The 25,916-nt window shown below is 35.8% G+C and overlaps 1 protein-coding gene across 10 annotated transcripts in view; it reads left to right on the forward strand.

Annotated features, from left to right (window-relative positions):
• ESRRG (estrogen related receptor gamma) overlaps positions 1-25,916 on the forward strand; it is a 467,657-nt gene that overhangs the window by 275,849 nt on the left and 165,892 nt on the right. For 2 of the 10 annotated variants that reach the window (XM_067564951.1, XM_067564961.1), the window contains exon 1: positions 269-2,453. The exons of 7 other annotated variants lie outside the window; for them this stretch is intronic. In XM_067564951.1, the coding sequence (XP_067421052.1) occupies positions 2,398-2,453 (56 nt within the window). In that variant the 5' untranslated portion in view covers positions 269-2,397. Of the gene's footprint in view, positions 1-268; positions 2,454-25,916 lie in introns of those variants that run through there. One more of the 10 variants, XM_067564957.1, reaches the window with a different exon arrangement.

A 25,916-nucleotide genomic window follows, 5' to 3' on the forward strand; every position in this document is an offset into this window, starting at 1 on the left:
GAATTTCAAATCCAAATGCCAGTATAGTTAGAAAATAGCTGCTTTATAGTGAGTGTATATGTATATTTAAAGTTATACATTTAAAGAAGGACATTTATTGGTTTATATGTGGTTGGAGATGTGCATGAATAAACCAGTTAGTGGGATTTGAACTTTGGATTTATATGGAAATCAAGATTCCTATAGCATAGAATAAATATTTAATTTTCAAGTGCTGATTTGGTTCTGACAACCACAGCATTTTAACAAAGTGCTTTTTTAAGAAGGGGTTTAATACATAAAATGATGCAATGCCTCTTGTTTTAAGATTTAATACAAATTAATCTTTTTTTTTGTCTGTATGGTGTGTCTACAAAATGCTTGGGCTTTACTCTACATCTCAGAGCTCTTTTAATTCACTGCTCACAACCGAATTTACATCTTAATTAGAGAGTTCACATTTAACAATATAGACAGCATAATGCTACTGGTAATTAAGCTTTTACTACCTGCTTTTATACAGTAGTCAGAGCCATAGTTTTGCTGTGTGAGTTCTGATCCTTAAACTTGCATGTATTTATGCCGCATATGTAAGGAGCGGGCCCATCCTTTACGTCTGGTTAAATACATTATACTGGAAATCACTCTTTGTCATAAACAGCTTCCAACATGTCCATTGCATTTATATTTTTTGGACTTAATTTCTGAGTGATAGATTTGGAGGGGACGTTTGTGTTCCATTTGTGAATGGCATTAATGCATTCTGAGGGTGTGTGCTAATTTGTTTTGATCTTAAAGATGGTCATTTGCATCATGTAGGGATTCAGTCACAAAAGATGTGTGAGCACTAGAGCTGAATTATAAAAAATTGTGAGTCTTCCACACTTAAGAAGGTAGCAGTTATCTCCTTGTCATAAATAGTCTGGTATTTATTTCCACTGCAAGTTGGTAAAAAAAAAAAAAATCTTTCACTGAAACAAGAAAATAAGTGTATTTTAGTTGTAATGTTAATGATAAACCGTAGCTTTTGAGGGAAATTGATCATATCCCCATTTTCAGCTGCTCCTTTTAAAATTTGTGTTTTCCGTGTATACGGTGTCTGATTTTGCATATGATCACTTGCTTAAAACTGGTTCATTCAATGAGTTTTCTTTATGAGGTGGATGACTATGACTTACAAAAATTAGTGGTTTGGGGAATTGGGTTCAAAGATGATTAGGTAGGCATATGTACAAGTAATGGATTTGATATATTTACTTTCCTTCCAATTTGGTAATATGAGCATTAAAAAATAATTTAAAACAAACAAAAACCTGCAGGGGTATGTATGCAGACCTACCACAATGCAGACCTTATCTTGTTAAAATGAAACAGGCTGAGTTTAGTCCATTATAATCCCTCCACAGTTATAGAAGAAATTGATCAGTGCTGGAGCTTTTTCTTCTCTTTATGAACAACATCTATGTTTGCATTTGTGACTAATGTGTTAAATATGGTCATACAAGCATGTCTCTAATATATGTATATGCACACATATGTGCACACAACGTGTGCACCTGTGCTGTTAAACAGATGCATTTTCAAGTGTTAGTTTTTCTGTCAAGTCTGTAGTGAGATTTTCAGTTCTAAATATTAGAAAGAAAGAAAAAGAAAAAAAAAGAAAGAAAGAAAGCTTACAGTTACAATGTTCAGTTACCCGGAATCTTTAGAACAATTAATTTTGAGTTTAGGTGCTCAGTATGTACCAGAAAAATTAGAAGATAAAAAAATCAGTTATGCATGAAAAAAGCAAAAGCACTTAAACCTTCTCCTCCCCCCAGCAATCCCCTTCTCCCCAAACAACAACAATGGAATAAACAGACAATGGCAGCACAAACTTAATTCTCTACCTTATGATGAATTCTTCACAACATTAACTGAGAGTCTGCATGTATTTCTTCCATTCAAGGTACCTGGCTAACAGTGTTTTAAGTTACAGAAAACATCTAGTGCATAGAGAGTTATGCTAATCAGTTTTTCTTTGTAGCCCCTTAGAAAATATTGGTAGCATTTAAATTTCTTTTTATTATCTCCCTACTCTCAGTTTTCAGTCTCTTTCTCTCTCTCCACCCCTCTCTACCTGCCTGGCTCTTCTCAATCTGTGCAGCCTCTGTTCTCCTCACATCTGATTGGCTAATGTGCTACCAATCCAGTATCTGTCTGGGCCAGTGGGACTGCATATGTAAAGCCCTACTTCATATTAATAAGCTCCAATCGGGGCTTTAAGTCCTTGATTAGGAGAGTGTGAGAGCTTTTGGTCCCAACTGGCTGTGCCTATAGGCTTGTCACCAGGAGAACATTTGTGTTAATTGCACTGTGCTCTGTCAAGGAAACTTTGATTTATAGCTGGGGTGCACAAATAATGGTTGCCGAGCGCACATGGATTCGGTAGAACTTTGCCTTCCTGAATCTTTTTCCCTTCACTACGAAGAAGAGTAGGTACCTTTCTTCCTTTCTTTTTTTGTTCTTTTTTTTTTTTTAAATGAAAAAATTTAAACATTGATTCAGGTAGTGCTCTGTGGCTTCTGTGTGCATGAATGGTCGTTTGTGCCTGTCTTGTCTTTTTTGTGCTGAGGGTGATCTGCTAATTCAGTAAGTGGAGAATTGTTCTCTGACTACAATGTTACCTTTGAGTCAAAGCCCTGTGACTGTCAGTAAAACAGCTGTGTGACAGTCACTTCTTATTCAGGTACTAATAATAGGCACTTGGCACAAATGCTTAGTGAATTGTTAAAATATGCCTTTGAGTAGGACACATTTTCCCAGGGAAAAAGGTTTTCAAATAATATATTATAAAAATGATTTATACTAGTGCCTCTCATGTATCTGCTGTTTGATAGATATTTTGGTCTCTCCGTCATTTCTGACTATGTAGAGTTAACAGGGAAAATAGCACAACTGCTAATACCTCTTTAAGGATGAATATTCACAACTAGCTTTCCGCAGTTCAGGTCTAAAATACTGTTAAACCTGCACTTCACTGACAAACCAGTCTATTTAGTAACAAGGGAATTTTGCGCCTTGTAATAAAAGGGGAGAAAATACTGAGGAAGAAAAGAACCAAACTGGTTTTAATATTTTTTACTTTAATAGAGAACTGGTTGAATGTAGTACATTTGTTCCAATTAGCTTGTAGCCTGTTTTGCTTTATTTTGTTGTTTTTCCCTGCAAAATACTTTATAATGTATGATATATATATATATATGGTTGTTTCATCTGTACCTATTAACTACCTAGTTTTGTATACATGCAGGTATACATACTTGGACTCTCTGAGATGAAAAGCAGAAAACCCAAATAAAATCTGGCGTTCTAGTTCTGATGAGTAGCTCATAAACTTGATTTCAACCTATACTCAGGATTAAATATTAGTATATCATGGGAGCTGTCATTGATTCATTTTTCTTTATGTCGAACCAGTTATTTCGCTGTGCTTTCATATTACACTAACAATGAATGTTGTAATACTGAAGAAAAAAATGCTAATAGTAAACATAGCCCCAGATGTACTGTGTAGTAAGGCTGTATAGAGAGGTGACAATGTATCATAGGTAGATGCCCACTAGCTGTCCTTAGTGTCTGCATATTGCATAGCTATTTGTAATTAAGCCAGAGATGGAAAGTGACTTAGTGACTGACTGTATGTTGGTGATATAACATAGGAACTAAAGAGAACAGCAGTAAATAGACTTGCCAATGGGAAAACAGTTTGGAGTGAGAGAGGAGAGAACCCCTTATAAAACTGCAGGGGTAAATAAATGAAAATAAACAAAGGTAGGATGCTCACTAAGATATGGTTTATAGGTCAGTGCTCAGTGAGCTGCTGTGTAGTATAAAGTGTCTTCATGTATGTATGAATGCAATTGCCATAGTTTTCACTTAATATTTTTGTTTTTCTGTAGAAAATAATTTTAAAACATTTAAAGATAGGAAGAGGTTCTTTTTTAAAGGAGCTTTCCTGAATTTACCTTCTTACGGCTAATTTGAATGATTAGTTTGGATAAGCCTCTTAAAGTAGATGCATTTAAATGAAATCAGGGCACATGTCTTTTTGGCTCTGGTACAAGATTGAAACTAATTCTTTTTTCCCCCCTTTGGCTCAATTAAAAGTCTTCTTAAAACAATCCAATTTACTTTCCGGATGTAGGGTCTGATGGGTGTGTGGTTGAGTGGACAGACAGAAATATCTAATGCTCAGAAACACATCTGTTTTTCTGTCTCAATTACTAAACCCCAAAACTATCAATATTCATAGTAATTATATTTTGACTGTATGCTATCATGTGCACATGCAGAGGGAAACACACAGAAAGCTATATACATGAAAGAAACATTTCTACAAGTGGACAATTTTTACAGTTCTCATTGTGTAGAGGAGGATCCATGCTAAAAACTGACAGAACATTTTGGGAGTGCACAGATATCTATCTGACCATTTGATTTTAAGGCAGAGCATGTTAAAGAATGCAATAACTTATGCCATCTGCAACCCTGGCTTTTTTGCTTTTCAGTAGTAATAATAATACTAATAATTAATAATAATAGTTAATAACCTAACAGATGCAATAAATATATCTGCTCATTTTGACATATGTGTCAGTTTAATTATTCTAAATGAATCATTGTGCTCATAACATGAAATCTCCTCCAACCTCTGATTAAAATGTAACGTTGACTACAGGATTATAGAGCGGACTTAATTTTACTGACTGTTTTAACAGTTGTCACAGCTGTTGGAAGAAGGAAAGGCAATTGAAACACTCCAAAGGAGGGGGAGGAACTACTTTAGTAAATTTAAACATGATCTCTGAATGCCAAACATAGAAAACTGAATAGATTTGTGACTCCAGATAGCTTTTGTCCACTGTGTACATTTGCCCTTTGTGGTTCACTCTATCTGTTTTGTGAATTTGAACCCCTCGACCCCTTCCCTACTTCCCCCATTCAAAAAATATGCAAAAGCATTTAAATTAAAATGAAACAAATGTGGCTGTTATAATATTGCATGGATTTTTATTTAATTCTACAGTATGAGAGATAAAATGCACAGATTATGAGCAGTAAGGCTCAAATGAGATAAGTGTAATTTAGATAAAGAAAGCGGATCTTGTCTGGAGTCACGTATAGTAGAAAAAATACTTAAATGCGATGATAGCCAGTGTACATATTTCATATTATTTTTATAAACAATATCATGTTTCAATCTGGGAATGTTAGTGTGTTTATGTGTGTGTGAGTGTGTGTAATATATATATATATATATGAGAGTTTGTCTTAGTTTCATTCTTCCCCGATAAAAATATTTGGATATAGCTCTTATTTCGAAAGAATCTGATCTGAAAATACCTGCAATTTGTGAAGTTGGGGAAACGGTGGACTATAGAACATTTCTTCATCAATTAGTGGGAAGTGACAACTGACTGCACTCTACAGTTACTTTCTTTGAAGTGGAGATTTTTAACTTCACATGTTACAGGCATTTGTTACCACATTAACCTTTTTTAAAAAATAAAGCAAGCAGTTAGCGTTCAGGTCCAAAAATTATAGAGCCTCAGTTCCCATATCAATCACACAATGTAGAACGAAGCTTTCTGGTATGAAGTAAGCCCAAAAGTGTGTCTGAATGAATGGATTCCTTTTGTGTTCTCTCCTTGGACAGCAAGTGGGCCTTGTTCCATGCTTCCTTTTTTGTTTTTGCTTTTAAGTTTTTTTTTTTTGTTTTTCTTAGACTTTTTTGGCAAGTTTTTAAATCCTGCGGAAAGTATAAAAGGCTTTTTCTGAAATGGCTGTCTGACAGCTTTCCATTTACTGGGGCTGGCCCCTCTTTTAGTGATGGTTGCTCATTTTAATGTGTTTATGGTTGTGCTCTTTATTTACTGAGCCTGGTGCGTTGCAGTGGTAATTAACCCATGTTATTAGCAAAGCCCTTGTGGATATCCATTAATTCTCTTGAACGGCTGATAATTTTTTCCACTGTTTTTTCTTTTTCATGGCATGCTGGCCTTTTTTGAAGAGCCCTAAGTTTTAAGACCTTTTACAGATTTGTTTCACTAAAGCCCAGACATTCAGATGGCACTATGTATAATTCTACAGCAAGGAATACCTCCACCTTTGGCAAAGTGTTTTAAACAATGCTAATGGGAAAGGAAGCAATAGGAATTATTTACTTAATTATTATTTTCAAAAACACATGCAAAAAACCAAGAAAAGAATAGGACAAATCTTAACCTTCACTTCCTGGAGCTGCCTTAGACTGTTGTGACAGTTCAGGTGTTGATTTTGGTATTTTAATCAGATTTCAACTTTCTTAATAGCACTCTGTGCATTTAAAAGAAAATATTGAGCCAGCAGAATAATACTTGTGCTTGCACTGCTGAAAGAAGATAAGGACGGGCTCATTAGCCAACCCTTACTTTTGCAATTAATTTCAAATACATGGTGCTATTCATCAAATACAGAAGGTAACTTGTCTATGATTATATTTAACAATACTTGAAGCATACTTTACTGAGAATAGCCAGCAGCTATAGTATGCCCACATTTCTTAAAGCTATATAAGCCTGTGTTGTATAGCACATATCATAGATTGTGGAGTGAAAATATTGTATTAAATCTTAATTATTTTTCAATGGTATGATTAAATATGATAATAAATTCATGTTACTGAATATTCCCAAAGGAGAGTAACCCTTGACATTTGGGATGCTGTTTTCACCCCACTGCAAGCACAAGTAAGAATGAACTTATTAACACATCTGTTAACACCCTTCAAACAAATGGCTGCAATTATTAATAATTTTTGCTAGTATTATATCAGTCATTATAATGCTTAGGATAGAGATAATAAATTTGGAAAGAGCTCTTGGTCAATGTTCTTACTGAAGTTTAAAGTAAGCTCTTGCATGAGATAAGCATTGCTATGCATTCTCCTGCATAGCAGATCCATGGAGAAAGAAACAATACAATGTTGATATGTTACAAGTGCATATGAGCCTCATGCTAGCAAGCTCTCTGGAGGAAATCTGTGATTATGCGGGCCAGTTTGTTCAGTTTTTATCTCTTTTACATCCACTAGCCTTGTATTAAATTGTCATTGTCCTAAAGCACATGAGAGAAAAATGAATTGCACTTCTCGACATGCTCTGACAGTGAAATATTTAGCCTCTCTGTCTCCAATCATACTCATGTGTATGTTTGATAGTGCAGGGATGACACCAACAGTCTCTACAGCTTGCCATTCCACTTTATTACATGTTCTTTTACATTTTGTACATATTCCTTTACTTTTAGACATCACTGATGTAATCACATGCATATATATATTATTTATTTATATGTATAAATCAATTATCAGTATATATAACAGATTCTGTGTAAATATATACACACACACATGCTATATTCACACATTATATGTATTATGTACATACAATACACCTGAAAAGATCGCTCTCAACTTTCCTGCATGCAGTTACTTTCCAAGAATTTGTTGCTTTCATCTATTGTTTTTTCTTATCGTAGAAGAGGGAGTTACTTGAATAAATAACAATGTGGATATTAAAGTTCTTGCATCTGATTTTATTTGTCAGATTCTTCATAGATTCTAACATTTCTAGTTTTTTATATTACTATTGTTTCCATAAAATATGCCACCCTTTTATATAAATACTTTGAACTTCCTAATAATTTACATAAGTAATAATTAGTGACATTCCTGTAATTTTTGGCCTTTATCCAAAAATTGCATTGTAAAAACACACTTCCTCTGACCTGGTCATGTTTTTATAAAAGTATAATTATTTTTACAGTAAAATATCACATATCCTTTTTAATGTAAAGCACAATGTCTTTAGAAACATATATAAATTACACATCCCATTTCAATTTCCTTTAGCTCCTCACTGTGCCCCCCAAAAGTAATAAAAATTTTTTTTTTAAATCATCCTTGTTAAATGTTTTAAATTGTGCTTGGCAAAAGCTAAAACTATAATGAAATGTTGATGCAAAAATTGTTTTCAAACTGAATTGTGCTTTTGTGGGATCATGTACTATCCCTTTATTTCTTACAGGGATAGTATTTTTCCATTTCTATAGTACTTTACAGAATAATTCAGGTACAGTATATAGCGTGAACCATTACCTTTGGCGTTATGACTTCTTAAAACAACTCATATTTTTGTAACATTCTGAAATACTTAAACCTCTTACCCTTATTTGTTTATGTAATGCATGGAATGTAATTAAATTATTCTGTATTTGCTTCCTTTGTAACTTTCAATTGCATCTTTCCTGCCCTTTGCTCCATCGAGTGGGTTAATGTTATCGGGAGTCTTGCCTTTCCAAATAAGTTCTTTTAATTATCTTTCTGTATTATGAAGCTGAACTTTATCATATGGTGCAGAATTTTTTGAGCATTTCCTGAAGTACAGTTGAACTTTCTGTTTCAATTTTTTCCCTACATCTTTGATATGTAAAACTCTGCTACAAGTGTCCGTACAGATCATTTACTAATAAAACTTTTAGAATTGGGTGAGGGTGGGTTTACTCAATCTGTGACAAATGTACATTTTTTTTTCTCCTTGATTTCTGTTCTGGAGACAAATGGCAGGATTTTAGATTTGGGCAACATTTATGTAGAATTTCCTTCAAAAATAATTTGCATGCACATTGTACTTGATTTGGATAAAAAAAATGTAAACAAAAAAATTAACTATTAAAAATCTACATCGTATCTTCTTCATGACACACCCTGTAACAGAGGACATTATACATGCAATTGTGGAGTGGTTCATCAATACACTGCAGTAACTTAGTATGGCCCGGGTTTATTAAACAGAGATTCTTTTTCCCCAATCTAATCAATCAGCTTATAATATCCTTGTGTAAAACTGTGCACATTTACTTATGTATGTGGTAGTGTATTTAAGTATGCTGGTACATTGACAAAAATCTAAATATCTTTATTTTATTTACTGAAATGATATTCATTTTTCCAAGTAAGAGTCTTAAAGAAAAAAAAATCTCAGCAGAGATTTTTTATATGGAGGGATAGACATAGTTGGATAAAGGGCTGTGTTCTGAAGTCAAACTTTAAAACAAAATACTTTTAGTCTCTAGATTATTGCTTTGTAATAACCCTTATATCTCTTATTCCGCTATGTCTTTTCATGTTGCTATGAGTGAAACAAAATTGCACATTTCCTTTTCATCATTTTGACTGGAACCGCATACCATATGTAATGTGTTTTGGCAGCACTTACCTAGCCAAAGAAAACAAATTAATATTAGCCATGCTGAGGGGTGTCAGAAGTATCACAGATGTGTCGATTTAGCTTTGCTCCATCACACACCCTTTCCTTAAACAACTGGTCAAGCTGTCGCACAATGCAGTGTGGGATACAAAGAGATTCTAATAGGTGTGATCAGAGATTGATGGATGTAGCTAGTTAGAATGAGAAGATGTTGATGATTTGCTGATGCTTATTTTGAACAGACTCAAAAGAAAAGAACCTGCCAGAAACCGGACAACCTAAAATCATACTTTATCCCATTAAAACCTTGCAGATGTACCCACATTGGCAAATGTAATGAAAAAGTCCATCTGAAATGAAGATGCTGACTTGCCCCTGAGGACTAGTTAAATTCTTTCCCAAATAAGGGGTTGGATGGGAAGAGGAGAAGGAGGAGGTGGCTTGTTTTATTAAATACATCCTTATCCTTGAGATTCCCTCCCTCCCCCATTTTTGGTTTTGTTTACAGAAATGTTCTTTGAGAAAACACCTACTTTATTATCTCACAACTGAAACTTTTTAAGCATATGTAAAACTGGAAAACCTAATGAAAAACAATAGTTAATAAAATGGTGAAATCATACACTTCTTAACACATAATGAAAATTCAACAGAGAGAAAGGACTGAATCATTATGTTTTACAGTTTTGTTTTATTTGCTTTCTTTTCAATTTTTTCCCCCTCAAGCAGTTCCCAGTTTGGTAATTCCTTCGTCAAGTTGGCTGTAAGGTTTAGTCTTTTTTGGAGAATAAGTGATGGTGTCCTTGTATGTTAAAGCTGCTGTTTTCTTCCTTAAACAGTCCATCGTACAGCTGGCTGACAAATGTCATCGCTAAAATAATTTTCAGAGGAATTAATTTTGGAAAGTCAGTGATTAGTGAAACAATTTGATCATTTTAGGACAAAAAAAAATAATGACCAATAAAAGTACATGCTAAGTAATAAGTAAATGCCATTTTAAAAACAAACGTTTTGGAGATATCAATTCTGAAAGCAAGCAAATAGGAATCGTTACCAAAACAATTTTTTAGTAAATTCTCAAAACAAAACAAAAATGATATAGCAAAAGATTTTTTCTCAATATAGTAGTTTAATGGGCCATGAATCTAAGATTTCCAATACTAAATTATATTCATTTTTCCAGCAGTGAAAGAATTTGCTGGCAATGTTCTCATAGCAGCCGTTAACCTAGTGGGACAGATCAGATGTTTTGAAGTGGCATGAAATGCCATGTCTTTAACCAACTGTTCCCATGAGCAATAAAGGGATGAAGCTAGAATTCCTGATAACTGAATATGGGCTTATGGGCACCATATCATTCTTCTATCAGGAACTGATTGTGTACAGTTGGTGCTGGGTCATATTAAAAGAGCTGAGCTGCCACTGTCTGTGGTTTACATTAGTATGAATGACACCTGTCCCATCAATCATGGGGCCATGGTGTCACAGATGGAGAAACAACAATCGGCTGAATTACACAGCATTGCACACTTGGCTTAATTCATCTCATTGTTCTCCTACAAATCTAGGGGATGGCTCATTCAGTTCCTGGAGTCCAGACAGAAGCACGAGATGGGCTCAGGTGGTGGCACGTGCCTGCCCTTTTTTGTTCTATCGGAGGTATTCAGCAAAAGTCAGTGGGTGGGTGCATTCATATACAAAAAGCTTAAGCAGCAGATTCTTTCATGGGGACGATTTTGTAATTAATCAACTGTTTAAACAAACTTAAAATTTCTTCTAAAAATCCATGAACTTTCTGTCTACATATTTAAAAGTGCCTTAAACAAATCCACCTTTACATTTAACTCTTCTATTGCTACAGGATACCTATCATTTTAAAAGTAACTTGGCCAAATTCTCCATTGAACTCAGCAGTCTTACTCTAGATTTACACTGATGTACTGTATGAGAGGAGAATTTTGCCCTGTAAAAACGTGAGGCCTTTTTTTCCTATGCCTTGCAACCAACAAAATCTTACAAGAATTTCCTTTTCTGAAACAGGAATGATAATAAAAGATCTACTTAGTATTTATCAGTAAAAATCACAGTATTCCTTGAGATGGTTTTTAAAAAAACACCTCCATTTGCATTTTATGACTATTTTAACAAATTCAGCAGAAAAACTAAGGTTGGATCCTCATGTATGTCAGTCTTGGTTTCAGCCTTGTCTGCAGCCTGAAAGGATAAAGGCACTTAAGTCCCTCTTCACAAATCATAGAAGTTTTTTCTACATTTATAGACAGCTACTAGAAAGAAAGGGAAGATAAATAAATAAAAAGGACAAAATGCAAGTAAAAATAGTAAGCCAAAATATTTTTCAAATACATTTTTGTCACAACACTTGTATGCTGTTTCCCAAACAGGTGCTAGACTTAAAGGTTCATGTGTTGTTGGTTTATTACTTCAAAAATGTTCATTTTCAACTTCTCCTATTCCCCACCCCCATCCTTTTTGTGTTGTATTTTAGCTCTGTTTTTCTTTAAAAAAAAAAAAAAAAAAAAAATTGTTGTCAGTCAGGAATACTCACTGCTGGCATTTTTGTGACACTAATGTCAAGCAGAAAGCCTGTGGCTGGCTAGAATCAGGGTACAGTGCATTGAAGACACAGCTTATGTTTGACTGTGTGTAAATACAGTTAGTTAGCTGAATTTATCTGATAGTCTGGCAGAAAGAGAGAGGAGCAGTACAAACTGTTTTCGGTAACTGTGCTGTTCATACACCTGATAAGATTGAGAGTGCTTTTGAACTGCTGATATGCTTTGAATAAGAAAAGGATAATCACTTTCACTGGCCCTGGCTTATCGGGAATGAAGTAAAATGCCAACACTTTTACATTAGCAAAAGTAAATGTTTGAGACGTTTTGTGCCTTTTTCCATTTAAATTAAATATCAGGGTCCATTTGAGTGGGCTATAACGAGCAGAAGGATTTATTACCTTGACACAATTACAGGTGAGTATGTTGTGAACGGAGTTCTTGGTAACAATAACAGCTCTTTTGATAAGTGGGTACTTATGTATTTCATGCATTCTGTAGAGAAATTCAGTATTTTTATCCTTTCCCGTCCTGTTAAATGCAGTCACTAAACTTAAAGATGTAGTTACCTTCTATTCCAACATATTTGTCCTGTTCTTTTTGAGGGTACCAGTGACACACATTTGAAATTCAGTTCATAATACTATTTTTATAAAATAATGCCTGAGCATTTACTACTGTGACCCACTTAGGCCCTCACTTGGTGTGTATTTTCACATTGAGAGAGAAAATGTATCTCAAAATTCTCTCTGAGTAAACCTGGCATATTTGCAAGGAAAACTGTGAGTCATCATTAACTTACAGACGCTACATGGAGGGAACATGTTTGCTTATATTACTAGAGAGACAAGGTGGGCTAGGTAATACCTTTTATTGGACAAACTTCTATTGGTAAGAGAGTTTTCAAGCTATGCAGAGCTCTTTCTCACACTGGGAGGTGTCACAGCTAAATACAAGATCAAACAGATAGTTATAGTTTAGCTGACATTATTATCCTTTCAGAATTCACTGGGTTTATTTGTTTCATTTTGTTTTGTTTTAATTCTATTATTGTTGTTTCTAGCTTCCTTTCTCTTTTTCATGCCTGCAAATAATTTTGGTGTATTCATATTTGATAAATGATTGTTCAAGAGTAGATTGATTGATTTTGGATTATTATTGATTACACTCAATGAGATCACTGTGACATACTCAAATCAATAGTGTTCGATTAACCAAAGCACCACTGTTCCATACATTTAGCAGCAGTGGGGAATTTAAGAACAGAATGTTCACAAGCTGATAAATTGACAAAGCATTCAGCTTTAAATAGCCCTTTGTTTGGCATTGGCTTGCCAAAATATGTTTCTTTGGAGAGTTCGTTTTCACAAGTCTAAGCTTTCAGTAAAAGAAAGGTCATTGGTTTAAGGTTTATTAAATTTTAGCTAAAAACAACTGGCTCCATTTGGGTGTAAAATAATTTAAGTACTTACTGCAGGCAACCTTCATGCGTTAGAGCTGTAGCTCAAAGGTTTCATTCTTCTATGAAGATGTCAACTGTAAATATAAAAATGCATCACTGAAAATGTAATGGTTTAAAGATTCAAACTGAAATAAAAAATCCTGCCTGGGGAAAGCACTATAATCAAAATAAAGTAGTCTTCACTTTTTCCTGAAGAGGGCATACTTGGAAGCAGTGCTTGAAGGCAGCAGGTAGCGAGGTTGGCAGGGTTACCCTTCTCCCCTCCGCATAGTGTAGTTTTGAATCAACAATACACGAGTTAACCACTAAAACCAGAAAATAGGTAGATTGCTGCTGCAGAAGTAGAATATCCTATCATTTAAAACAACTTTACAATCTCACGAAAAAGCATCTTGCCATGTTAAAATCCAGGTTCTGAAGTGTTGTATTATTAGGGGCTTTTTTAAATATCTTTTTAGTATATATTCAGCTTCTTAGGTGATAAGTGCCCAAACTTACAAATAATGGGGATTTTAAGTAGTTGCAAGGCTGGGTTATTGGTAAACGGGAATGTTGCAGAATACAAATACAAATATTTGACCAAAATAATTGGGGCTTTTGCATCATGTTTGATGTTTTGAGGATGATCTTCAAAGGCACAAAAGCTACACTCTAACCTCCTATTTGTCCTTTTAAAAATCTTCCTTTTTATTTTTCAGCAGTGTGAGCCTGATGCAATGTTAATTGAAGTTGTTGGGAAAATTCTCGTTCTCTTCAGTGGGCTTTGGATCAGGCCCTATTACTGGGGAGAGGGGACCTCAAAAAACTGATGACTTGGTGGCATTTTAGAGAAATTAAATCTGTGGAAGATTTCAAGAATTCGTCGCTAGGACGCGACATTTGTGCCAGTAAAGAGTTGCCTACGGGAGGCAAGTGAGTGTGGCCAGTAAATATTAAGATTACTACCACATTTTCTGTGTCTTCTTAAAAGCAGTGGTGGCATTATGCCAGGCTCCTCAGTCCTCGATAGCCTAAGAAGGAGGCAGAACAACTCTCAGGCTGAAATGTCAAGGCTAAGTAAGAGTGATACCCTGTCCTTAGGTCTGGCATCTGAATTACAAGAGTGGTTAAAATATTAAGCTTGTTTAGCTTTTTTTTGTTTTTTGCTAATGAATTCTTAACCTTCCATTACAAACTGGGGAAAAGAGATACAGAAAATAATACAAAACTGTCTAATGCATATTATCCTGACATATAATATAGCTAAAATATCGTGGAGACTCCTTACATGATGTAAAAGCTGCTAAAGAATGTCATAATCTTCAAGTGAATCTTCCCTCCTGAGATGTAAAATAAATTTTAATAGCTAACAAACTGCCTTGATTAGCCTCAAACTTGTATTCCTTTCTTTATGAAAGAGGTTTTTATAGGTGTTACAGGAGATGTAGGAACTTGGCTCTTAGACAAAAAGCATTTTGGCCTTTTCTCCTCCATAGGAAAAAGAGTCCAAGATGGCACAACAGGAAAAATCAAACATGGAGGGCCTGGTTCCCAGTTATGCTAAGGCTACTATTATATACTGCTCTAGTTGTGTAAAGGTGCTTTCAAGTGCATGTAAATAAAATACACTCCCTTTTCACGCCCAGAGTAGAGAGTTCCTGGTTCCTATACTTTGGATCAGACTAGGAGAAGGTATGTTTTTATGTGTGAGTTCAGTGTACAGTTAAGTTTAGTTTAGAAGGACTAGTTAGGAGAAGAAGTAGCCACGAAGCACAGGTTATCTGTAAAGCTTGACCCCGCTCACTAGTAGCACTATTTAGTTTCAAACCCTTTTCATTAATGGTGGATCCTCCTTTTGTCTCCAGAATATGATCTATCTGTAATAATAAGATTAAAGAGGAAGATATTGGTCTAGCCCTGCACCTTTGAAGTCATAGATATTTTTGCCATTAATTTAAGTGGGAGGGGATCGGACCCTATTGCAAACATTTTAAAATGTGATTGCCTAAAGCTGGGCACTTCAATGCACATGCTGGCACCTCAGTAAAACTGGATTGATTTTTAAAGGTGCTGATCACTTGCAACTGCCATGGACTTTGGGAAAATCCAGAGTATCTCAGCACCTCTGAAAATCAGTTTGATTTTATATAGATTCCTTAATGTGGATTTATGTGCCTAATTTTACACATCCAGGTATGAAGATGTTGGTCTATGCCTTTATTTCCAAGTAGGCATGCTGAGTGCCCTCTGCATTGGAGTTGAGTGCCTTCAATACATCACACGAGGTGCTCAGACTTCCAGAATTCGGAAGAGAAAGAGTCATGTCGAATTTTTTCCATGTAAAACTAAGCATGTTGGCCACCTGCATTGTAGACTATTTTAGTCTGATTCTGATCTTACTTAATATGGTTTTTCCCTGTGATAAAAGCTTTGATTTCAATTGAGTTGTTCCTTATTTACACCAGTGTAAGTGAGCTCAGAATAAGGCCCATTGCATTTTCTGTAAATGCACTGAAGTTCCTCAGAAGCAGCAAAGTTTCATTTACATAAGATGTTTTCATAATAGTGGACATTTCTGCTTGGACAAATCTATTTATTTTTGTAGAGAAAAGAATAGGTGACTTGTACAGAGAATTTTTAAAAATGTTGTGTGCTCAGCATTTACAGCTGGTATTTTTATCAGCAGAATAACTTCTGGAGAGGCTAGATAGGTGGATATGTTTTAGCTTTTTGTTGTAGGACTAAATATAAACATGTACACTTAAAACCCCATGTTTAATTCTAAACAGTTGAAAGAGGAAAAGTGATTGAAGAGGAGGCATATTTTACAGTTCTTCCTTTTTAAAGTATTCAGGAGAAATCAGGTCTTTGTTGCCAGTTTAGCAGAGCAGCTTTTTGTTGTAGGGCTGGGACTGGGTGAGTGAGGATTCACTGAGAGCAGCACAAACCACAACCCATCAGCAGGCTGCTAGTCAGCAGCAGGTGTGAACAACATAAAACAGGATTAACACTGAACCAAAGTGTGCACTAAAAACAGAACCCCTGCCTTGCTTTCACAAGGAAACCAAGATAGAAGCACTCTAGCACCATACACACCCTGTTTACTAAACACTGTTCAAAAAGCTGTATAAATGGCTCTGGCTCAGCTGCAGAGACCTAAGTACAAGGATTATTGTGTAATTCTGATTTTGTTTAAAGAAACTTTTTTTTTTCCAATAATTGCATAAACAAGTAACCTCCTTAGAATAATATTAAAGCAGAGGCAAAGAGGCAAATGCCAAGGGATTCAAAGTTAATGCTTTAACTTCTGTTGGTGGGGAGTGGGGAGATAAGAAATACTTTAAGGATGAGAATGTCATCTTTAGTTTTTAATTTCATAGCTGTTGATGCGGGGGATGGCAGTCTGTGCCATAATTTTAAGAGTATATACATGTTATTTGAGGTTTACTTTGTGTGTTCATTTCTTGCATACATCTATTGTTTTAAAAATTGTTGAGACACAAACACAGATCTGCTGCTTTCTGCCAAATGCAAATCTGGCAACTTTATATAGCACCAAATTCTTCTCTCACTTATACCCATGCAGCTCCATTAAAGAGAAGGGGGTTGCATCTGTGTGTGTGTGTGTGTGTGTGTGTGTGGGGGGGGGGGGGGGGGGGGGGGTAGAATTTGTCCCTTGTTATTTATAATGACTGTCTGTGAGCTACTCTCATCTTTCTGTTAATTACTATTTTATCTGACCTGAGTAATTTTGGTCTTTTAGGAAAACGCATATTTAAGTTGAAGATGTGTTTTTATGAACATTGTGTGTAATTTCTCACTCTGTCTCTGAGATTCTTATGTGTGCATCACTCCAGGGCCATAGCTCAGCACCAGCAGCTCCCATTTAGACACTAGAATATGTGGCTAGATTTTTAAAAATCCTCACTTCTTACTTAGACGCTTGAATGAAGTGGCTAGGTTTTTCAAAAACCATTCAGTACCCAACCCTCCATGGAGAAACAATACAGACTGCTTGGTGCTGAGGTATTATAAAAATCTGACCCTGAGCACTTTTGACAGCCTGGTCCACGGCCTTTAGGTTGAGTGCAGTGAATGTAGAAGTTTAGGCCTTCTTTCCTACGCCACTTTGATAGGAATAGGATTGGGAAGTTTTAAAAAGTATGAATTATTTCTTGATGGAACAGAATTAAATATGTATTTATGCTTTTTTTTTTAAATAGTTTATCTCCAATAATAGCTTTTTTTAAGCTGCTACATTTTGCTGTGTATATAGGCATGTAAGAATTGTCACTAAAATTTGCACACACACTAGCTGCTTTTCTAGGTGTCAGATTCTCTCCTCAGAGGCACATGCAAAGCTCTTATTGAAGGCAAGTTCCATATTCTTCACTGATGAAGAGGCCTGTTACTCTGAGGGGTTAATGCTGAGGGCCCAGTCTGGCAAACACTACTGGGGCATAACGCTTTGCTCACCAGCCAGAAGTAGGTGGGATTCCTCAGGACAGTAAGCAATCCTGCCCAGTCACAAGTAGGTGTTCAAAATTGGGCTGTAGTGTAGGTTAATTTTGAAGTCAATGGGAGCTACACAGGTGTATCTGAGAGCAAAGGAGGGCTGAGAGTTTACTGCCTTGTCTGTTTTAAAGCTCTTCACCTCAAGTGCCCAAAACAATGAAATTAGATTATGTACCAGCAGGTTTCTTAACTCCATCCATCTTTTAAAAATTAATGATTTTTTAATTATATATGTGTCAGTATCTAGAAAGGCTCTACATGTCCTTGCAGTCCTGCATCCTGAACTGTTTCTTTCATTCTTCTTCTTTTTTTTTCTTTTGCACTTAGCAAAAAAAAAAAAAAAAAAGCTTTTGGTGGTGACCTTGTATGACAGTTTTCATCCCAGAGGGAATATTTTCAGCCTATTTATGAACTCATGAAAATAGGGGGGGAGGTTTGGTGGTGTTTGCACAATTTAGCAAATCTCTAGAAATCACTAACAGTCTATGGCAAAGCAAACACAGTGCATTTATAATACAGTGGTTTTTTTTTTTTTTAAACTACGGGTTAGTTTCAGAATTATGGTCTTAAAAACTGTAAATTCATTTAACATCAACTGGCGGTAGGACAGTTTGAGTTTCTTATGTGCAGCAGCACAGTTTGATTGTCTCTAAACAGGAAGTTCCTGAGTGTTCAGAGTAGTGTACACAAATTTTATTGAGGGTTGGTTATATAATAATAGTTAATGAAATCAGGCCCTGTGTGAAACCACTTTTAAATTGATTCTGACGTGCACTATTTACACCATCTCTCTGTGATGTTGCAGATCGGTTACTATAACTTGCAAATGCATTTCTGAAGAGTATAGTTCTCAGTTCATCATTTTTATCATTTCTAAAAGTCAATGGCACCAACTCTGTTGGATAACTCTGGCAGTATGTCCATATGATCCCTGAATTCTTCTACCTTTTTCCTTAGCATAATGATGGCCAAACTTTAAAAGGTTCAGAGGCTTGAGTCAATACACATAAGCGTATAAAAGTTCGGATACTTATCTGAAGCTTATCTAAACTGCTTAACCTCTCTGGCCTCAAAATCAGTCAGGAAATCCCATGACAACAGGCTGTCTTGTGAGATTTTCAGTAATTCCTGGTTTCTGCCAGTTTAGAAAGATACCAAGAACAGCCTTTTTGATGATATTTCAATATTTTTTTTCTGTGCCAGCTGAAGCTAGAAGGTACATTAAATGTTTTTTTAAAAGAATTTTTACTGAATGTTTTTAAAACTCAGAACAGATTGAGATTTAGGTTTGGTTCAAGTTTTGGGCCAGTTCCTAATTCATCCAGATAAATTTAATTTAGGGTTGGAACCTGTTTCCATTGAAGTCTATGGTGAGTAATGCCACCATTTTCAGTTGGAGCAGAATTGGACACTTAGAATGATAGCACAACCAGCTTTTGTGATAACAATAATAGAAACAAGACGCGCCTTGTTTTTGTTAGATTTCACATCATGTAAATACATCTTCTCATAAACAGTATTTTGATATTTTTACACAATAGCTAAACCCAATTGCAATTCAGCCACATAAGATATTTTCTACGTTATTATTATTTAATACGTCTATTGTGAGGGTGCCCAGAAGCCCCACTCAGGATTAGGATTTATGATGCAAATCACAACACTTTTCTTCCCAAAGAGCTTTATTGTTTAAAACAATAAGTAATATACAAAAAGCTGGGGCAAAGGGGAAAATATAAAATTCTTATATAGGGAATATATATATGTTTTTGTGTGTGAATGTGGATGCAGCTATGTGTATGTATGCCTTTTCATTGTGTAAATAAATATTGATTTCAGTTGCCCCTCCGCCTAAGTCTGAAATGGGGAGATAATATCTTATAAGTGGCTCAGCAGAAGTGCACCATTTGAGGGAGGAGAGGATGGATCCCTTAGATCAGTTCAAGGAAGGTGCATTTGATGCATAGGAGTGTAGTGTGAGAAAGTATGCAAACATCCGTGGGAGGAGCAGACAAGTGGTCAAGGTTGGCATCAGAGGTGGAAGGCATGGGGAAGGATGTAGTAAGAGACAGGTATGGATAATGAAGGGAAAAAAAGAGTTACTTAAAGGGTCCTGGCTGAGTGATCACTTACACCATTTTGATATCTCTTGCAAAAAAAAATTTTTTTTTTGAAATTTTCCTAGAAATATGAATTTTTGTTTAACATACTAAATCAATTATCAACAGGTTTGAAAAGTTTGTAGTCAGATAAATATTTGTTAACAAATAAAAAAATTTTGGACACCAGTGAAGTTGCTAGAGAGATTATTGTTGTGATATGCCTGCAATAGTGCCAATCAGAATCTGCCAGAAATATTTCCAGAGATTTTTTAAAACTGTTTATTCCCAATTAAAATGCAGAGAACCGTTTTTCCTAGCTGCTCTCTTCCCAATCCACAGCACAATGAAGTTGCAAGTTTCCACAATGGAAAAAGCATATTAAAATGCTCATTTCCCAACAAATAGAGAATTTGTATTGACTGCTTCATCTATTGGTTACACTTCTTGTATAGGCCATAAGGTTTTCAGTATTAAACCATTACCTTTGTACATCTCTTGAAACTGGAAGCAAAGGAAGTTCAAAGAGTTAGGGTCTGATCCTGCATATACATGAAAGGCAGAGTTTTGGGTGCATATGTAATGAGTGATAAGGATTCGTGTGGAAATCATGACCGTTCACTCTGAAGATCTTTGTTCTAAACCAAAGAATGAAAAACACTGGTGTGCAAAAAAGAGAAGGGTATTTAAAAGTAGAAAGCTATGTAATGGGTTCTTTGGTTGAATGCTTTAACTTCAAAAGCACCGATGTTTTGATAAATACAGTTTTGCTCCTCCAAGTTGTTTATAAGACCACAAGTATTCCTTTTATCTTACATTTAGTTCTCAATGGTTTTCTGGAAAAAGGAAATAGTGAAACTTTTCTCCTTTAGGAGACTAGAGAAAATCCTTGCTTATGCACTTTAGGTAAATTGCATTTTATTATAAAAGGCAAACGAATAACTAGCCATTTATTTAACTAACTCATATATAGTAGTGTATATAAAGGTTTTTTCCTTCTACAAACTGCTTTCTGTTACACTGATGATAATGTACCTGGAAGGAAGAAGCATTCCAAGCTGAGGCAGCCAGCGTCAGACAGGGCGGTCTGCCATCTGTCCCACCTGCTGCATGCATGTGTCCATCTGGTTACCGCAATAGCTCATTGCAGGCTTCAACAGAAGAACATTTAGGCTGAAAAGAAGGCAGTGTGAATTATTTAGGTGGCTAGTGCAAATAAAGAGAAGGGGAGAGGAGGAGAGAAAAGGGGGAATGGAGTAGAGAGAGCTCACTTACTCCTAGATGCTTTGGAATGTGTTAATGCATGAGAGCATTTGATTTGCATATAGATTTAGATGTATAGATCATTGTGAAGATTACAAGCCAATGAGTTTTATCTAGATTTAGATAGCTCTCAGCCTGGTTTGTACATAAAATATAGCCAGTTTCAGGAGGAGACACTTTTGGGACGTTTAACCTAAGTGAAACTGATTAAATGTAATGCTTTTAGGTGTTAATTTAGGAGAAATAAAATATTTTCTTTTAAGAGCTTTTTGTGCCCTTAGTTAACCAAGAATTTATAACTGCTTTACATATTTGATGCCTTACACGTTGTGTGTGGTTTTGATTTGGTTGTAGTTAGTTACATTTATAGTCATCTACATTTTATTCTAGGAAGAAATGCAGTCAGCAAAGTCCTCCCCTCCGCCCCCCGCTTTTTCCTCTTTGGATTTAATTGCTATTGAATAAAACACATCAGCAATTGAATAATTTTAAAACCACATATGTGTCTGTACACACACATGCACATGTACAAAAATATGTATATATGTATGTGCCTATGTATATACACACTCGTGTGTGTGTGTATATATACACATGCACACAAAAACCTGTCTCTCTTAGGTATTTAAACAGCGGTGAGCAAATAGTAATGCATTAAAATAGTAGCCTTTCAAAACAAACAGGTGGATTTAAGGTCTGTTTTGCTTGATTTTAAAATTAACCTGCAGAAGGGTTAAATAGGATTAGATAAGGCCATCATTATTATTCGCCTCTAAAAATAAATGATTTATAGAAAAAATAAATAGCAATCAGGGTTTAAATTTAACTGCAAGAGTGCAATCTGAATACCTGGCACATTGGCTATATTACTGAAGCTTTTTAAAAATAGTGCTACCATGTTATTTCTTTGATATATGAAACTCTTACGTTTATTTCAATATTCTATTTTATAAAATAGAAAATGATATTTTACAGGATTCATATTTGGCTGAAAGGGAAGTATTTTTCAGTTTCACGTGTCTCTCTTCCATTCTAATTTTAAATGTCTGTGCTTTTCCCGAGCCAAGCAATAAAGGCAGGAACCTAATAAGATGAATCCTTGAAAAGGTGGGAGGGTTGGAGTCATTGTTTTGTCTGGTTTTAGATCTGTGGAAGAAAGGGACATAGCATCTTGAAATCCCAACAGCCTGACTACTTCTGTAAGATTTGCACAAAATTCAGCTTCAGCCATCAAAGGGATTTGAGTGGATTGGATTCTTTAAGGTTAGTCCATGTCAAACCTATTAAGTTCAATTCACATGCAAAACCCTTTTACGTTTTTTTTAAGCCAATAAGGCTCCAGCTACTATTAAGGCAACATCATGTACTTGCAGTAAAATATCCATGGTAATGGATCACCCTACTGGCACGTGGAACTAACCAATAATCCACTTTGTCTTCTTTCAAATTAAAAAGTGCTGCATCCTATATCTTCCACAGTAGGCAAATGAAAAACAGTTTATATATGCAAAAGCTGAGATCCTTGAGAGTGTGTTAGAGTACCTAAATGGGAAATTCTGAATATATGTCGTCTGTCTATACCATAATCAACAAAATTGTTGTTAAATGAAGATTTGTATAACCTATGAGCACACGTTAGGCAGTTATTTTGATAACTTTCCATATAGGATTTCCCTCGCTTTTGAATGGTTGTGGTCCCTGTAAATTGGCTCTATTGCTTAATGCTGATTAGATGTACAATATGTGTTTGACAGTAAGCAGGAGAAATCATTGCATTAGTGAATGTACTGAGCAGTATATATTTAGTGGCCTGTGGCTATTGCAAGGAGATATTTTCAAAAGAAGGTGCTTCATTTTCAATTTAGAGACTGACATGGATAATTTTTCGTGTTTCCACCTGTCTCAAAAATCCATACTAGGACCTCTGTCTGTGCAGTATTCTGATGATTCTAGAAGTTTACCAGCAAACCGTAAAAGGGGCGCTTCACTAAAACAGCTTGCCACATTTAAACAGGCCCAAATCCTGCACCAATCTGAATTCCCCCTTTCCAACTCCCAGTGGAAGTTGGGATTAAGGAAGAACTATGAGTCCCAATCCCATTAGGTGCAGTGCCATTAACTCCTTTGGTGCTCAGCCATTCCCAGGAGTTGCTTTTTGTCCTCCAGGATTGGGCCCCCATAAGGCCTGCAGGATTGGGCCCCAGATACTGTGAATGCCTTTACATTCATATTTTTTGTTTCAACTTAATGACTTAAGTCTTTATAAAATATTGATTGGCCTGAGCCTACAAGCCTTTATCCAGGGAGCCAGATCCTGGAAGGTGTGCAGAGCTTTCTGTTACTTCACTGGGAATTGAGAGTGCTTGCCATCTCATGGGAAATGTGAAATGCGGTGGGACTATCTTTGCATTTTTCTTTTCCCTCCCCTTTGTTTGTTTGTTTTTGGTATTTATTTAGGCCGCTGCTTTCTTGTATGTGATATTTGAATGCATAGGGTACTCCTTACGTAAAACACTGATTTTTAGGATCTGATGCTGCGAACACCTGTATACATAAGTAACTTTGTGTGAGTAGTCCCATCATTACTTCTTGAGTACATTTTTGCAGAATCAGGGACTTAGTTTTTAAATGTCAGTGTTTGAACGTTTATTGTCTTAGCGGAAAAATGATGTTTGGACAAAAGCGTCGTTTGGCAATGTGAAAAAACCTACAGGCAACCTAACAGCCTGATCCAGAACCCCTCATTCAGGGGTTTTACCTCGAAAAGAAGTGAATAGAAAGATTCATTTATTAGCAAAGTCATCTTGCTTTTGTTTTTGCTTTCAAATGGAGGTTTTAAAACTTATTTTGAATTCTGAGCTAAGTTACACTGGTCTAAGAACAGAGTAACTCTGTGGTGGTGTAACTGAAGTCAGAAATTGCTCACATATCTTTGTTCTTTATGGCCTAAAAATCCTTGCCTGTGTAAAACAAAATAAAAAATAAAAGGAAGTTTTAGCAGTTAAAGGTTATTTTCAGCCTATGAAATGTAGTTATAATGTACATTTATATTTAGTGGTTCATCTAACAACAATTTATAGCTGACGGTCCAGTCTAGCCAGTTAGATTTATATAGGGCTTGCAGCTTTTAATACTGATGCCTGATAGCATTAATATGACTATTTACGCCATTATTAATTATATGAGCTAAGTAGCAAATAGAGCATCCATGTTGCTACATAATAGCACCACATAAAACACTCCATTATCCCATCTGTAGCATGGAGGAATGGTGCTGTTAATAATTGCATGAGTTTTTCATTTATTAATATTTGGGGAGGTAAGGTTAGTATTTCTTGGGAGAGGGAAGTGAGGGGAAGGAGATAGTCCAGAAGTCTGGATCGGATTCTCTTTTGCTGAACGCCTAAAGATATTTTGTTGAGAAGAAGATTATGATTGTTTCGCTGAACAGCTTAGTCATAGTGCAAGAGTTATGTATCTCTTTGTTGTCAGACTACCACTCCTGGCAAAAGTGTGCTCTACTTTCATATTTCTTCAAAGTGTGCAGGCCACAATGCAGCACTATGTCACATAATGCATATTTTAAGATAAGATTTCGAGGATTCTGAGTGTAGCAATTGATATATTATTAGAAATAATCCACACACCAACCCCATTTGGCAAAAGTAAGGGTAGGTTCACCCAGGCTATAAATTGTGGCCTTCCAGCTATGTTCCTAGCTTTTAGAAGCATTTGAATGAAGGGGTAAAAAAGAGAGCAAGAGAGACTGAAGTTCATTTTTCAGAGAGGCTAAATTATCGCATTACCTCAAATTACAAATTCTTTCCAGAACAGATATGAGTCATTTTAAGGATTAGTTTGGGAAGGCTAGAGTTGAACTTACTTCTCTCTCATGCACATATTGTGTTTCTAATGCTGCCAATCTCTTACTTTTCATAATTGCTGAATTCATTTTCCAAAATTAGCGAAGAGTATGGGGAAATGTTAAGGAAATGAAGTGGTTTTGACTAGCTACGAGTGCCACTGGACTTTTAAGCTGTGTCATTTTATTGTGAGGTGCCTAGAACACTACAGCAGATAGGCATTATAAAAAATAAAATGTATTATTTTATTATCATATTATTACTGTTGCAAACCGCCAGAGAACTGTTGCAGAAATGAAGCTATCACAGCGTACCAAGGGGAGACATACGTATAGTGAGATATCAGGACCTAAATGAAGCACTCTCCACCTGTTTTTTCCTGCCAGTAGAGTAGCTTGTCACCAGTAGGAGCACAGCTCTTGCAGTGCATTGAGAATCCTGCATGCTTTCAGCAAGCCTTAAAGATTTTCTTCTGAAAAACCTGACCATATGAGCTTGGATTCCAGGAGGATGTGAGCATGGTCCCTGTTCAGAAAAAATGCGCTCAATCTGTTTCAGGCGAGTTCCCTGAAAGATGGGTTAAATCAACTGATTGAGCTGATTTTCCCTCTTGAGGTGATATTTTATTTATATGATAAAATGCTTGGAAAGTGATTAATTTGTCAGGGGAACATCTTGTTACTGTAAATTTGCCGAATGTGTAATAAAATTGCCATAACACAGATGGGAAAATGAAGATCTTTTAAAATGAAATAACTAAGCCGTCTGCCTACATTTTCACCAGTTAATTTTAACTTTGTTAAATTTCTTCACCATTTTTTCCTGAAGAAAGAAAGCCAGGGGAGGGGTCAGCACTGAAAGGGGGAAAGAGAACGTGTGCATGTCGGGGGGGA

The sequence above is a fragment of the Emydura macquarii genome, unplaced genomic scaffold (assembly GCF_026122565.2).
Source record: "Emydura macquarii macquarii isolate MOO-44397 ecotype Brisbane River unplaced genomic scaffold, CSIRO-AGI_Emac_v2 contig_2676, whole genome shotgun sequence".
Classification (NCBI taxonomy): Eukaryota; Metazoa; Chordata; order Testudines; family Chelidae; genus Emydura; species Emydura macquarii.